Source organism: Lithobates pipiens, unplaced genomic scaffold (genome assembly GCF_037356315.1).
Source record: "Lithobates pipiens isolate NorthernLeopardFrog02 unplaced genomic scaffold, aLitPip1_a1.2 Scaffold_19, whole genome shotgun sequence".
NCBI classification, from domain to species: domain Eukaryota; kingdom Metazoa; phylum Chordata; class Amphibia; order Anura; family Ranidae; genus Lithobates; species Lithobates pipiens.
In genome coordinates, this window is record NW_027507764.1 from 481,370,437 (window position 1) to 481,387,385 (window position 16,949).

At 41.6% G+C, this 16,949-nt stretch overlaps 1 protein-coding gene across 4 annotated transcripts in view; it reads right to left on the reverse strand.

Moving 5' to 3' along the window:
- The window catches only part of TPD52 (tumor protein D52), a 305,089-nt gene that overhangs the window by 150,966 nt on the left and 137,174 nt on the right, over positions 1-16,949 (reverse strand). For 2 of the 4 annotated variants that reach the window (XM_077492923.1, XM_077492920.1), the window contains exons 2-5: positions 13,104-13,210; positions 11,493-11,641; positions 9,390-9,491; positions 42-83 (exon numbers count right to left, since the gene is read on the reverse strand). In XM_077492923.1, coding sequence (XP_077349049.1) covers positions 42-83; positions 9,390-9,491; positions 11,493-11,641; positions 13,104-13,210 — 400 coding nt within the window. The remainder of the gene's footprint in view (positions 1-41; positions 84-9,389; positions 9,492-11,492; positions 11,642-13,103; positions 13,211-16,949) is intronic. The other 2 variants (XM_077492924.1, XM_077492921.1) reach the window with 1 other exon arrangement.

Genomic DNA, 16,949 nt, shown 5'->3' on the forward strand with positions numbered 1-16,949 from the left:
ACATGCACACTTCTAACAAAGCTTACAACCTAATACTTTACCTCATAGCAGGCATACTAATGGAATGTTGTAAAGAACGTATACTAAGGTGCAGCAGTAAGGGAAAGAAAGATAGAGTTAGTCAAAGATTTCTAAACATCACAGCTAGAAAACGATCTGAGCATAAAATATGATGCGATACACTGCTTCAAAAAAAAAAAAGAAAAAGGTTTACAGGGGTGTTACTAATATTGCATGCTAAAGGAACAAGTTAACTCTGTAGAGAATCTAAAAACAATAATTTCATATATTGCAGCTTAGCAGTTCTTGGGCGTAGTGGCTGCATTCCTTTTCAGTATAAGAGAATTTTCAGTAAGTACAGAGAAGTGTCTCTTGTGCCTATGGTTGCTGTCTTAGTTGAAATCTGCTGTTCTCTGCCCCTTCCCATACCCATGCAGTGGTACTCTTCCAGTGCTCAGTGGGTCTCTGAACCCATCATAAGCACTCATCAAAAGGTGCCAACACAACAATGCCCACCCTTTCTGCTCACCTCCTCCATTTAGAAAAGCTGCACTATAGCTTACAATGAAAAGGGCTTTATAAATGGAGGATGCAGACCTTTCAATTCATCCACCTGTCCTCCAATCATAGGGAGCTTTTCACTGATGGGAGCTATAGTACAGCTTCTATGAATGGAGGAGGGGGGCAGAAAGGGAGTCAGCACTCTTGACTGAAGATTAAGGCCAGCCATACAAGGGTCGAATCTTGGCCGATTCGGCAGAATTCGAACCGTTAATGAGCAGGCTGAATGTACCAAGTTGAACAATCAATCAATCAACTTGAGTACAATCAGCCTACTGGATTCTCTTATGATTATCGTTAGATGCAGGTATAGCTGCCAGCGATAAATCACTGTCTTTTCCCAGCAGGGACGGCTTCCCCCCGCCGGAGGGATTCCCCTGTCAGCACTATCTGTGTTGATGGGGGAATCGTGTGAATTTCTTTTACCTAAGTTGGCTATAGATGGACTTTTTTTTAAATCAGGTAGCGGGCTGATTAAAGAAAAACAATTGGATTCTCCCGTCCACACAAGCGCAAGATAAATAGATGAATCCTACCCTCTGTGCTATTGCATTCTGTCAGCAAGGACTTCTTTACTGTCAGAATACACTTATCAGTTCTACAGTCAATTGGCTGCATGCGCTGATCAAAAGAAAAAACTTTCCAACATTCCTGTTTGAGAGAAGCCCATCGTTCGATTTGACTTCTCTCCAGCAGCAAAGGCTATAGATGGATCAAAATTTTCAATCTATCTATGGCCAGCTTAAAGCTATAAAATAAAGCACAAAGAACCTTATCTTTATTGGGTAAACTACTAGTCCCATTTTTTCACAGTTCATGGAAATGAACAAAAGGCAGACACGTTTAAAGCAGAAGTTAATCCAAAGCCGGTTTGGCTGTACTGCTCGGTTCACACAGGGGCGACTTGTCCAGGCGACTTAGCCGCCTGACAAGTCGCGCTCCGTTCTGTACTATGGAACCATTCTAATAGGAGCGACTCAAGTCGCTCCGACTTAGAAAAAAAGTTCCTGTACTACTTTTGGGGCGACTTCAGGCGACTTGCATTGACTTCTATACAGAAGTCGTTTTGCAAGTCGCCGCTGAAGTCGTGTGCAGGTCGCATCTGTGAGTCGCGCTGCAAGTCGTGCCGCCCCTGTGTGAACCGAGCCTACCTCTCCTGTGGTTCACAGGAGTGCAGCTTGTTGTCGGCTGATGTCACAGAGCCAGTGCAGGCTCAGGAAGGATCGTGACCATATGGTCGGGATCCGCCCACATGCCTGGACCAGCACCTGGCTTAGCCTCTCAGAGAGCCACTGAGAGCCTGAGCCGAATGCTCCCGCCCCCTCCACAGCTCAGCGCTCCACTGAGCACGGGGGTGGGGGTTTGGCAGAGATACAATGCAGAAATGTGTGTAGACATGAAGGGAGAGGATATGTTATTCACAGGAACATCAGGTGAAAATGGGGGAAAAGCCTTAAAACGGAAAACGAATGCAGCCATCACATCTATGAACTGGTAAGCTGCAATATATTACATGCTTGTGTTCAGGGTTACTGTGAATGCTGGTGCATAATTATTATTTACTTTCTGTTTTTAAAAATAGCAAGAGATCTACAAATCCATCATTCTTAAAGAGGAAGTTCAGTCCCCTTTCATTTGGCTCTCTAATATTTAAAGCGGTCCTCCACCCTGAAGTGGAAGTTCCGCTCATCTGATCCCTCCCCCCCTCCGGTGACACAATCGGCACCTTTCAGGAGGGAGGGGGGGTGCAGTTACCTGGATAATCCAGGTATCTGCACCTCCTTTAGGGACAAGACCGCCGCAGATGCCCCCCCCCCCCCCCCCCCGTTGTGTTCTGGGAAACACACAGTTCCCAGGACACAGCGGGGACCAGCAGAGACGAGCAGCGCGACTCGTGCATGCGCAGTAGGGAACCGGGCAGCGAAGCCGCAATGCTTCACTTCCCGATTCCCTGACAGAGGATGGCGGCGGGGGCAGCAAAGAGACGGGCGATTGCTCGTCATCTGCCACAGACATCGCTGGACCCTGGGACAGGTAAGTGTCAATTTATTAAAAATCAGCAGCTGCAATATTTGTAGCTGCTGGCTTTTAAAGGTGCAGAACCACTTTAAATAAAATAAGGTTCTCCATCTGTATACATCTGCAGGTAGATGGGAAAGCCCCATGCTAGCTTTCAGGTTTGAAAGATAATAAATTTGTCTTCACTCACATGTACCCTCCCTGTTAACCACTTCAGCCCCCTTAATGACCAGGCCATTTTTTGCGATATGGCACTGCATCGCTTTAACTGACAATTGCGCGGTCGTGCGACGTTGTACCCAAACAAAATGCCCTTTTTTCCCTCAAATAGAGCTTTCTTTTGGTGGTATTTGATCACCTCTGCAGTTTTTATTTTGTGCACTATAAACAAAAAAAATACCAACAATTTTGAAAAAAAAAACAATATTTTTTACTTTTACTATAATAAAAATTTCTTCATCAGTTTAGGCCAATATGTATTCTACATATTTTTGGTAAAAAAAAAACAGTTTTTTTAACAAAAAAGTAAAAGAATTTGTATCGGCCTAAACTGAGGGAAAAAAAAAGTTTTTTATATATATTTTTGGGGATATTTATTATAGCAAAAAAGTCAAAAATAATGCGTTTTTTTCCCAAAATTGTCGCTATCTTTTTTTTTTTTTTATTAAAACTGTAGAGGTGATAAAATACCACTAAAAGAAAGCTTTATTTGTGGGAAAAAAAAGGATGTCAATTTTGTTTGGGAGCCACGTTGCACGACCGCGCAATTGTCAGTTAAAGCAACGCAGTGCCGAATCGCTAAAAGTGCTCTGGTCAGGAAGGGGGTAAATTCTTCCGGGGCTGAAGTGGTTAAGGCATAGAATGCCTTAAAAGAGATGTATGGGATTTTTTTTTATCCCAAATTCATACTTACCTAGGTGGATGCAACATGGGTCCGATGCTGCATCTGTCCCCTGCCGCCTCTTCACCGAGAGCCGAGCCATCAAACACCTCGATAGCTCGGTTCTCTCACTCTAGAAATTTCAATCAGCTTTTGCTAGTAAAAACAGATCAAGACAACCTACCACCAGCAGTTGTGCTCATTTTACATTCCCAACAGAAAATGTTGGTGGGATAATGCCTTGCTCTGCTTTTTGGCCCAAAGTTGGTTGAAAATGGATGAAACTGCTGAACCACTGCCCAGATGTATGGCCAGGATCAGAACACTCACTGGTTAGCAGATGTTTTAAAATAGTATGGGACATCAGCCTTTTCATCTAGGCCAGCCTTTCTCAACCGTTTCAACACAGAGGAACCCTTGAAATAACTTTCCAGTCTCAGGTAACCCCTGCTAAAAATGACTAAGTCTACAACTCATGATACATTAGTGTGATGGTCAGTGGTAAGCATGCCCCTTACACTTGGGGTCACTGAGAAGAATTACCCTCTTACAGATAGCTAAAAAGATCAATGGTGTCAGTGGGAACTTATCTGAGAGGCAGAAATTCTCATTACTCAAGGAACCCCCAGCAACCTCCGGAGGAACCCTGGTTGAGAAACCCTGATCTCGTCTATGCAACTCCGAGACACCTCCAAGTGAAAAGATAATTTTCTCTTCTGTAGAAATGAGAACCGGTAACCCACCAGATGGTAAGAATCTCTAAAAAATTTGAACATTTGTGCTATTACTAATGTGCTAAATTGGCAGTCACTTGTGCTTATTATGGTTTGCATGTACTGCCCTACAATGCCCGATTGGATAAGCAATGCTTGAATCATTGTACTGACTGCAAACACCAGTGGATGTCACTTGGGCTCCTATGGACCTATGATCAGGCAACTTGCCCACTTCATGAATACTCTTCAGTTAATGATTGTGACAGTATTATTACATGGTCTTCACATTTCTCAACACTCAGCTTGATTTTGACACAAGATGACTACACTGAACACAAAGTTATTTCTTTGTGAATTAAATGTCCAAATTGAACTGAAAGAATAAAGATTACAAGCTGCAAAAAGCTAAAGAACGTTGATCTAAATGAAAATGTCACCGTGTGTTAGTAGCTTAGTTTATGGAGAGATTTTTTTTTTCTATCAAATATAAAGTACATTCAAGCACTACAGGTTCTGGCAGTAGTATGGAAATCTTACTGCAGTTAAAACCTAATTTTACCCATCTGGTAGGGTATACATGCACAAATATATACAACAAAACACGAACAAACACAGTAGAATGACCTGCAATAAGACACTAAAGTAAATTGTACCTATAATAAATAAAATAATACATTTCTGTAAAAATTGTATTCATAGAATAATGATTCTTCATTTAGTCTGCCAGTTCATTTGACGTATTAACCACTTAAGGACCAAGCCACTTTCTGAGATTTGTTTACACGTTAAAAACATTTTTTTTTGCTAGGAAATTACTTAGAACCCCAAAACGTTATACATTTTTTTTTCTAACACCCTAGAGCAGAGGTCTCCAAACTTTTTACTTCAAGGGCCACATTCTATATTTTACACACATTCGTGGACCAGAAAAATCATTTATAGATCCATAGTAGAAGAATAGAATAGAATTTTACTTACTGCTGACAGCAGGACTGGATGGTGCTCCTGTATTCTTTGCTGGCACCTAAACGCTGGCGCATCATGCAGCGGTGCTAAACTTCCAGCGTGCATGATGTTTTACATACATGTCCCCATCACTCATCAGGGTATCCCCACAAATTGATGTCCCCATTAGAACCCCCCCGCCTGCATATTTGTGACCCCATCAGAGCCATCACTCCCCTTCCGCATATTTGTGTCCCCATCACAGCCCACCCCTGCCTGCAAATTTGTGACTCCATCAGAGCCATCACTCCCCTTCCGCATATTTGTGTCCCCATTAGAGCCATCAACCCCCTACAATTTTGTGTCCCGATCAGCCCCCCCCCCTCACATGTTAGAGTCACCCAGGGGCGGACTGACCATTGGGCCACTCGGGCACTGCCCGAGGGCCCCATGCCACTAGGGGGCCCCATCAGGGTTGCCAGCCTCAGTAAAACCAGGGACAGTATGTAAAAATTTGTGTTTTTTTTTTTTTACATCTGTCCCTGAAATGTCCCTTACCGACATCCTTTTGGTCTAAAATTTCCGAGATTATAGCTGCCCCACCTCTCCAGTACCTTCTCAGCCAATAAAAACATGTATGTGTATACTGTGTGATTGTATACTGTGTGTGCGTGTTTGTGTATACTGTGTGGCCCCATAATCTCTGATTGTCTGGGGGGCCCCATAATCTCCTATTGCCCAGGGGCCCCATGAGTTGTCAGTCCGTCCCTGGTGTCACCATAAGAGCCACCAGCCTCCTCCCACATTAGTGTCACCATCAGACCCCCCCCCCCAGATATGTGTCCCCATTAGAGTTATCTGCCCCCCCCCCACCTGTAAAGTTAGCCCAATTTTTTTTATTTATATTGTAAAAGATAATGTTACGCCGAGTAAATTGCACCCGCTTGTGGAATGGTGACAAACTTTTACCCTTAAATATCTCCATAGGAAACGTTAAAAAAATTCTACCCGTTGCATGTTTTGAGTTACAGAGGAGGTCTTGGTCTTGAATTATTGCCGATCGCGGCGATACCTCACATGTGTGGTTTGAACACCATTTTCCTATGCGGGCGCGAACTACATATGCGTTCGCTTCTGCATGCGAGCTCGTCGGGACACGGCACGTTTGACATTTTTTTTTTCTTATTTATTTTACCTTTTATTTTTATTTATTCCTATTGCAAGGAATGTAAACATCCCATACTAGAAATAAAGCATGACAGGACCTCTGAAATATGGGATCTGGGGTCAAAAATACCTCAAATCTCATATTTACACTAAAATGCAATAAAAAAAGAAAAAAAAAAAAAGAAAATGTTATTTAACCCACTTCCCACCCGGCCAATGTACATATATGGCCGGGTGGGAGCCGCCTCCTTCTGACTGGACGTTCCTGAATGTCCATCAGAAGGAGGGGGATCACGCACGTGCGTGCCCGCGCAGTGGCGCGATCCCGATGCGCTCGTGTCACCCGGACACGGCGCACCTCGGATCGGCAGGAGGGCTCGGTGATTGACCCTCCTGATCACATGATGGCCGTGTACAATCACGGCCATCATGCGATGTAAACAAACAGCCGGTTGCTAGGCAATCGGCTCTCCTCTCCTCACACGGAAGTCGTCGCTGAGGAGAGGAGAGTAGATCGCTGCAGCCGGCTGATGATCAGTGAGTATGAGCTGTTTTTACAGCTTTTTACTCACTGATCACCAGTCTAGTATAAACCTACAGTGTAAACACACATGTCACCACAATACACGTCAGCACACATGTCCCCAAAACACACATGTCCCCAAATAATAAAACACATGTCCCCCACATATGTCCCACTAAAATCACATGTTCCAATGATTATCTGCACACATACATACATGATCACCTGCACACATATGTACATGATCATTTGCGTACATATGTCCGTGATCACACAAACCAATTATTATACACTTAACGGATTTTTTTTACCAAAAACATGTAGCAGAATACATTTTGGCTTATATTTATGACAAAATTTGATTTTATTGGATTTTTTTTAAAATAGAAAAAAGAAAATATATATTTTTTTCCCAAATTTCTGCTTTTTTTACGCTTATATCGCAAAAAAAAAAAACATGGAGTCGTGAATAAATACCACCAAAATAAAGCTCTATTTGTGCAAACAAAATGATAAAAATTTCATTTGGGTACAGTGTAGCATGACTGCGCAATTGTCATTGAAAGTGCGAGAGCGCTGAAAGCTGAAAATTGGGCTGGGAAGGAAGGGGGCGAAAGTGCCCTGTATTGTAGTGGTTAATTATTTTTTTTTTAAATGGCTCTTTAAGCGCTATGGGCAGGAGCGACATTTTCGAAGTCTTCCCCTCACTCATCTCCATATCAGGCTAGGGAAAACATCCGATCGTCTCCGGTAAGCGGCGGAGGGTACCGGAGCGCGGCGTGAGACCCCCCTCCCACCGTCGATAAAAGTGATCTTGCAATGAATCTGCCGCAGAGACCACTTTTATCTGAAAGCGGACCGACCTCTGAAGAAGAAGATACCAAGGTTATGGGAGCTAGCTGCTGTCTTAACAACGATATTCCTCTTCAAAGTACCGAAGTATAACGACGGTGGGCGGTCCGGAAGTGGTTAAAGCAGAACTTTACTCCACAACCTAACAGAGTTCATGACTTCCCCCCCTCTGCAATAATGATAGCCAGTGTATTCTTTTTTTGGAGGGCTACTTCAGTTTTTTTTCTTTCAGGTGGGCCCTCATCACATATCTAAGGAAGACACATGTGCCCATTCACAAAGCAGCCAGCAAGGCAGAGCTACAGGCATCAATGCTTCAGAGGGGCTGGGCTGCCTAAACCCAGAAGATGCAGCTGGTTGAAGAGGTGGAGCTAGAGGTTTTGACACCTGAACAGCAGATTGCTGTAGGACAACCCTGTATCCGCTGGGAAGGCGAGTATGATTTTTAAGAGAACCTAGCTTAAAAGGTAAGTTAAAGTAGAACTATAGGCAAAACTTTTTTTCCCCCATTTTGGATAGAGGAAGGGAGGGGTATAACTCGTCAGATTTTTTTTCGCCATCTGTGTCCCATTGCAAAGATTTCTCTTCATGTGTTGTGGCAGTCGGGCATGCCATGTGTATGTTTTCCTGGCTGGGGTGGGGTCCCTCGCCTCAGCTCTGGAACAGACAACCATTTGGGGCCCCATCTTCCTCTCTGCCAGCCATGTACAGTGTTATAGCCGACCTGTGAGTATAGATTTATTTCTTCCCATGAGGTCTTTCCTCCCCTTAAAGGGGTAGGACATATTAATTAATATTACATATCCATTTGTATTTACATCTATACCCATTACTTCTATACCCAACTCCTGATGAATGGCAGATAGCCATGAAACGCGTCAAGTTTCCATGGGATGCTCAGTCAAGCCCGACTTACTACCGATTCACTGGCCCATATATATCTTTTATACATTTAAAATTCATTGAGTAGTTTGTAACCACTCATGTGTATGTGCATCTATCTTACAGCAACTCTGTTGCATATGGTTTACCAATGCCTGTTAATAGAAAATAACTTGTATTATACCCTATCATTACCTACTATCTCTTATGTGCTGCCAAGTTGCCATATATGTATCTATTACGTTTATGTCACGTGTATGTGTAGATATATGAAAATACTTTTTTTATCCGTTTCATATTATTGTTACAAATAATGTTTACCAACCACTCTACCTCCACAAGTCAATTGCCTAATTTAAAGTCCCACATACCCCCCTTTTTGGTTACGTACCCATACCCGTGATGGAGGTACATATAATGTGACTCATTTAAAGTCCCAAACCCCCCCCCCTTTTTTTTTGATCTCTTAGAATAGAATAGAATAGAATGCATTAAGATAAAAAAAACCTTTTGACAACCTCTTTAATTGGGGAGGATTTTCTCTCATTTCACGTTTGGCTATGGGACAGGAAGTGATGGTAAATCTCCGCAAATGGGACACAGATGGTGAAAAAAAAAAAAATCTGAGAGGGTTTATAAGCCTCCCTTTCTCTTTCCAAAATAAAAAAAATAAAAAAAGTTTTGCTTATAGTTCCACTTTAAGGAGCTGAGGCCTATAAAAGACTGGACAGCGCCTCTATGTGGAGAAGGTTTATACTTGCAAGATGTGTCCAAAATACCTACATCTTGTGATAATATGAATGTAAATACAGAATTCAGTTATCTGACCTGATGTCATACTTACTTTACATCTTCCAATTTTTTCGTAATGACAGAGCCAACTGTGGAGATGGCTGCTGAGGCTCTCTGTCCAGCATGGGATAGGGTCTCCGAGGTTTTTCTGTACCTGAAAACAATAAAATTATTGATATAAGGAAACATGACTGTATGGGTTTAGGTAGGTAGGGTTTGTGTGGTGCTCCATATTTAGAAAGCACCGACGCCAGTGGGTCAGCATTACAGTCAAACAAAACATCAATGGAGCAAAAGGATAATAAGTATGTTCAGCTTACATTTTTGTTACAGGTATTTATGTATTGCCGATAATTTATGCAGGGCTTTACGTATTATACAATAATATCAATCCCTGAGCATAGGAAGGTCCCTAACTCACATGCATGCATACATGCACACACATACCAGGGCCAATTTAGACAAGGGCCAATTACCTACCAGCATGTCTTTGGAGTGTGGGAAGAAACCATTGTACTTGGAGAAAACTCATGCAAGCACAGGGAGAGAACATGCAAACTCCATGCAGCTAGTGTTCTGGCTGGGAATTCAACCGAAGACCCCAGTGCTACAAGGCAGAAGTGCTAATAGTGATGCGGTTAAGAAAACCCGTTGGTTTGCCCTGCATCAGCAAATCACATAAGCCATAAATGAGAAGACCTCGTAGCTTTCTGTGAGATTTGATTTCCTGAAAAATATTTGTGACAGACCCTGAGCTCAGCTTGCCCTAACCATGTCCCATACATCGTTCATATCACGTGGCTAGACTAAATCCTCCAAATAATCTGCAAGTGGATACGCTGCTATTGGAATAAGCCACCATCTGTCTAATTTAAGGAAGATGGTGCTGATGCAAGAGTCTTCCTTCACAGACCATTTAATCTTCGGACCAGTGTAAATATCTATAGCCACAACATATATATGGGGTACTGTAGAAACAAAATGCATTAAAAAAGGAAACCCCAACAACATTTGCTATCATTGTGTGACCTTCACTGGATCTTGGAAAGTCAATGCTCATTTTTATTCTGATACAGTAAAACCTTGGTTTGAGAGTAACTTGGTTTGACAGCCTTTTGCAAGACAAGCAACATTTTTTGACTTGATAAACAAGTGATGTCTTGATATACAAGTACCACCATGTCACAACTGAGTATAAAAGAGAAGGGAGGTGACTCTAAGTGTAACAATATGGTTACATTCAATGAAGGTACAACATTTAGCAACTCTCATGGTTGACGATTAAAACAGACACATCTAAGTATGCAGGCATCTGGGGTAAAGCTGTCCACATAGACCGTCCTCCTCCCCACCATCAAACTCATTCTTTCCACTCTGCGCTCCACGAGCGCTTCCAGCCTCGCTTTCAGATCACTCTACTGCAGGGTAGTCTTCCCGGTCATGATTACAGACTGGCAGCCATATTGCTACACTTAGAGGCTGCCAGTCTGTAATCATGACCATAAAATGTCCATCCACAAATGGCAGCCTCCACAAGGGGATTAGAAGAAGAATCCATCTCTTCTTTTTTATACTCTGTAGCTCCTGCTGGATTCTGCTTCTAATCCCCTTGTGGAGTCTGCCATTTGTGGATGGACATTTTATGGTTAAACAAATTATCACATTGCTGTAATCTTTTTATATGGACTATTAACTGAAGGACTTATGAATAAATGGTTGTGGAAGGAATCATCTGAGTTTTCATTATTTCTTATGGGGAAATTTGCTTTGATATACAAGTGCTTTGGATTACAAGCATGTTTCCGGAACAAATTATGCTGCAATCCAAGGTTTTACTGTACTCAAATTCTGATTACTATATACTGACTAATCCGACAACAGAAATTTGTCAGTGGAAAATTTTAAAACCTGCCATCCAACATTTGTCCGTGGAAAATCCGACAATTGTCCGATGGAGCATACACGCGGTCGGATTTTCCACCAACAGCCTGTCATCACACATTTCCCGTCAGAAAAGCTGATCGTGTTTACGAGGCTTAAGACCGGGATGCCCTTAAAGTTCATGTGCGAGTAAAGGCAGGTGTCCCAATACTTTTGGTTATATAGTGTAGTGTGGCCAGCAGCCGGCGCACTGCACAGAAAGAACTGAACTTACACATTGGTGGAGGCAACATCTTGTAGGCCTTTGGAAATGTTTTGCTTCAGTTCAGTCAGAGGAGTTACTCCAAGCTTTCTCTTTATTTCCGCTAAACGCCTCTCCTTTGCGGCTAGTACATGATTGAGTGTTTGTATTTCTTCTTCTACCTGAAAGGTAATGAAATGTTATGTTACGAATATGGCTATTTTTTGCAAAAGGTACATTTTGTGTGCAAACATCCAATGTGCTTAAAGCTAAACTGTGGGGATGAAAAATCTTTACTCTTAAGCTAGCCATAGATGAAAATCCTTAGAAAAAAAAAAAGTCTTAGGAAAATTCCTACAAAAACTCCCAGAACATTCGAATTTCGTTAGAAAGATTTTGCTTTTAACATTTAAGTTTGCAGTTAGAAATTTATTCATTCGAGAAAATATTTCCATGCTGCTCCTTTGCATTTTCTCACCACTGTAGTCCAAAACGAACATCGATTTCACCCACTAATAAGAGAAATTAACAAACTTTCTTAGAACATTCTTTTCCTAAGAATTTTCATCAGAAATTCTACCCATCTATGGCCAGGTTTACAGTAAGGATAATGAATAAAGTGATATACTTACCTTATTCCTTGCCTTCCTGGCAGCTGGCACTCTGCTCCACTGTCCACTGTCCACTGTCCTGGGTTGTGATGAACCCACTGCATCCTCCCATAAAACTTCTGGTCCAGCATTGTACAGGATGACATCAGAGAGCTATGACCAGTGGGGCAGCAAAGGGAAGAGGGTTCGGGGAGCTAGTCATACAAAGGAGGAGGAATCCTGTGGGAGTGAGGAATAAAGTAATTATATCACCATATTCATCATCCCCTAGGCCAGTGGTCCCCAAACTGCAGGCCAGGTGTGGCCCTTTGCTTGCTTTTATCTAGCCCTTGGGGTACCATTTCATCCATCGATACTAACAATGGGGCATAATTTCCCCCCCACTGACACCAATGAAGGGGGTGCATTTCCACCCAATGACACCAACGAGGAGGCCAAATTACTCCCACTGACACAAACAATGGGGCGCAATGACACCAATGATGGGGCAAAATTCCTCCCATTGACACCAACAGTGGGGTCCAATGACGGGGAAAAATTCCACCCATTGACACCAACAATGGGGCCCAATGACCCCAATGATGGGACAAAACTCCTTCCACTGACACCAACAATGGGGCACAATTCCTCTCAATGACAACAACTATAAGGCCCAATGACATCAACGATGGGGCACAGTTATTCCAACCTAAACCAATAATGGGTCTTAATTACTCTCACTGCAACAAACAGTAGGGCATTATTTTTTGCCACTGATGTCAGGACCTTTCTACTCCCACTGGTCCCAGCCCGGCCCTCCTAAAGTCTGAAGGACTGTAAACTTGACCTTTGTTTAGGATGTTTGGAGGCTGCTGCCCTAGGTAAAAAAAGTAGTTAACCCTTGCAGTGGGGAGAGTGACCCACTGCAAATGGTAAAGATTTTTCATTCCCGGAGCTCCAGTCAAACAGCTAAATTCTCAGCTCCATTGCTTATATTGGAGTTAATCAGATTTAATATTACAATAACAAAATTGAACCCATCCTCATTGGTTACCTTTTCCAGCTCTTTTCTGAGGATTTCCTGCTCTTCATCTGATAGCGTGTCCTTTAATGTCGCAGCTACATCTTCCCCTTCTGGTACGCTTTCAGGTTTCAGCAAATCTATATGCATGATAACAAATACAACTTCTGTCAGTTTTAAATGATTTTTTAATGTCAACATGATTATTGAAAGTTATGAAATATATAGGAATATACTTATTACTTTTTGGACAGCTGTGGGAAAAAAAATGACCATTTACAGAGCATGGCAGATTAGAAATATTGGTCTTCAAAGCTGGATGCTAAACCATTGTTGTAGTTTGGAAGAAAGCAGACCAGTCTGTCCACATAAGAATCATTCACTAGTAAATTTTATTTAGAAGCATTTCGATTTTTGAATCCTTAGGGCTCAAATTGACGTTTGTTTTCAACCAGAGAGACAACAAAATTTGAATGAGCAGGGTGGAAAATGTTTCTAATGCCCCGTACGCACGAGCGGATATTCCGTCAGAAAAAACTTGGATGGTTTTTCTGACAGAATTCCGCTCAAGCTTGGCTTGCATACACACGGTCACACAAAAGTTCTCTGAACTTTCAACCGTCAACACTACCACAAGCCGAGAAAATTTAGTTCAATGTTTCCGAGCATGCGTCAAACTGTTTCCGAGCATGTGTAGGAATTTTACACATCGGAATTTGTACAGACAATCGGAATTAACGATCAGAACTTTTTCTGACCGAAAAATAGAGAACCTGCTCTCAATCTTTTGCTGGCTGGAATTTTTCCAGCAAAAGTCCAATGGAGCATATACATTTTTGTATTTTTGTATTTTGTGTGGAATTTCTGACCAAAAGTTCACATCCGACTTTTGCTGGCAGAATGTCTGATCGTGTGTATGGGGCTTAAAACAAACAACATTTTCAACAATCTACCAGTGTATAGTCAACACTAGTAAATCTGCTTTGATGGAGATAAGGCACAGAGTTGATGGGGGTTTACTTAGACAGGCATATTGCAATCTAACTAGTGTTTACTAATCTGGTAATAGGGAACCACATGAACGCCTTACTTGGTTCATTTGAGGAACCTGAGTTGATTGGTTAAACCAGTGACAAAATGGTGACACTTAGTGGACACAAGGTTGGTTTGTCCCAATCCAGTGTAAACTTCAGTTTGAACTGATCCAATTCCAAAAGGCTGAAGTCTTGTGATGAAATTTAGTTGCTGCAATTTACTGCTTATTCCACATGATCACTGTCCTCTGCCTTGCTTTACCCAGTAAGTCCTGGAACTCTGTTTTCCTTAAATTACCAGATGACTGGCTGTACATGAGCAGATTTCAAATTTGAACCTTGTGATGCGTTTACATTATCAGAACTTGTAAGTAAACAAGTGAATGTAATACAATATTGCAAACCTGTAATTTGTATGATTTAGGGCCCATTCAATGGCACCCCGACGCATTCTGGCACATGAGTTATAGAACACCACAACACACAGTAATGCCCCACCATGCATTGTGTTGTGCTGCATTACAAAAAATGGTGCATGCACCTTTAATAGGACGTCCTAAAGCAACAAAAGTTAACACGTGATCTAACATGCATTAATACACTGCAACAAGCTCTTTTGGGAGCTAGTGCTAAATATTTTTGTTCCGAGATTTTTTGAGAATTTCCATCTGTATTCAGTGAATTCTAAAGTGGTAGTAAACCACAAAAAAACAAAAAAATCTTCTCCCTGCAAGTTAAGGGCATAATGTGCGAGTAAGCATGGCAAGAGTATTATAAATATTGGAGAAACCGCACTAATAAGTTCTAGGTGTAGGATAGACAAACCCAGGTGATGAACTCAAAAAAAGTGTATATATATATATATATATATATATATATATATATATATGTATATATATATATGTATATATATATATATATATATATATATATATATATATATATATATATATATGTATATATGTATATTTTTAGGTTGCAGCCCCCCCAAAATGAAGAAAATCCCCACACGGGGTTTCCACAACAATAAATAAAACCTAAACAACTGGGGTATCTGGCGCTACCTTTTATCAGAAAATAATAATTAATAATTATAAATACTTGAAAGGAGAGTGTATTTTGGTGGGAAACCCTAAAAATGCCAGCAAATCCAATAACGCACCAACTTATTCTAATGCCGCGTACACACGAGCGGACTGTATGGCATACTTAGTTCGTCATACAATCCGACGGACAATCGGTCGTAGTTTCCACTGAACGGACTTGACCACACACGGATGCACAAACAGTCCGTCGAAAGCTTGCGCGATGACGTGTACAGCACGTACGACGGGACTAGAAATAGGAAGTCCAAGACACAGCAAAGCACCATTCCGCCGTGTAAATCCTTTCTGGGCATGCGCCATTCTTAGTCCGTCGAACTAGCATACTGACGACCGTACTGTCCGCTGAAACCAAAGTACGACGGACAGAATTTCGGAAAAACCGAAATACTTAGTACGCCAGACTGCACGCTGAAAAAGTCCGCTGAAGCCCACACACGAGCGGATTGTCCGCTGAAATGTGTTTCAACGGACTAAGTACGCCATACAGTCCGCTCGTGTGTATGCGGCATAAGAGCTAACCTGTCTCTCAAATAATAATCTTATATATCCAGTTACTGCCACATGAAGATATTGACTCCTTGTCAAAGGAAAATACAATACAATCCTTTAGAACCCATTAGCTCTAATTCTGTACAAAATTAGACAAAACGGTAACCTCTGCTAAAATCGCATAGATTGACCTTTTGCGATTCAGACACAAATATGGTAAGTGTGACCTTATCTAATATAGTTTTTTACATCCGTGTTGAAAGAATATATAATTTACCAAAAAAATATATATAAATTATGTGAAGAAAATCTAAATAACAAAAATGATACTCAATGCGACCATAACCTTAAAGTCGCATGAGTATTAATAATGTGACTTATCCAACAACTCATCAATTAAATTAGTAAACAAGTCTAATTTGAAAGTGCAGATATCTAAAAAAGTGTATAAAGTGCAATTAAGCATGGCAAGACATACATAAAATTTAAAGGGATGCATTTTTCTTGAGCTTTTCTTGCACTAAAGGTGGTGATAATGGCCGACGGAAAATCAAATATAATGCTATTATATATATAAAAAAAAATATATATATATATATATATATATATATATTATTTTAAAACTGTCATTTTCAGTTTTGGCTTTCAGCCAAGTGTATCCTGCATTTTCGGTTTCAGTTTCAGCACCAAAATTTCTATCTGGTGCACCTCTACCTCTTATAGCATTGAGGTCCATGATTTTAGATTTTGGTGGTGAATAGTTTTTCACGGTGGAATCGGTTGTGAAACATCTTGAATTTCACTTTGCTGCCAATTGGCTTCTGTCTAGTAAGGACAGCCACACAATGATGTGGGAATCTGTCTGGTCAGAAGTGGGCGTTATGAGTGTTTGGGGATTCAAGCTACAAGATTTGTATGTTTGTGAGCAGAAGTTTACACACATATGCAATCGGATTTTTAATTATTTTTGGCAGAATGACCTTTTAACCAGTTCCTGACCACCCACCGCAGATATACTGCGGCACAGCGGCCGCTCTGTGCCAGATCACGTACCTAGTGATCTGACACTTCTGAGTCTGGGGCTTACACATGCACCACCGGCGTCCCGCTCCCATTGTGATTACACATACAGCGGGAGCCCAGCAGTGGGTACAGCAGACTCCCACCGACTGTACAGAGCGGCGATCTGCCTATGTAAACAGTGCAGATTGTCATTCTATCAGTAGGGAAGGCGTGGATCCTGTGTCCCT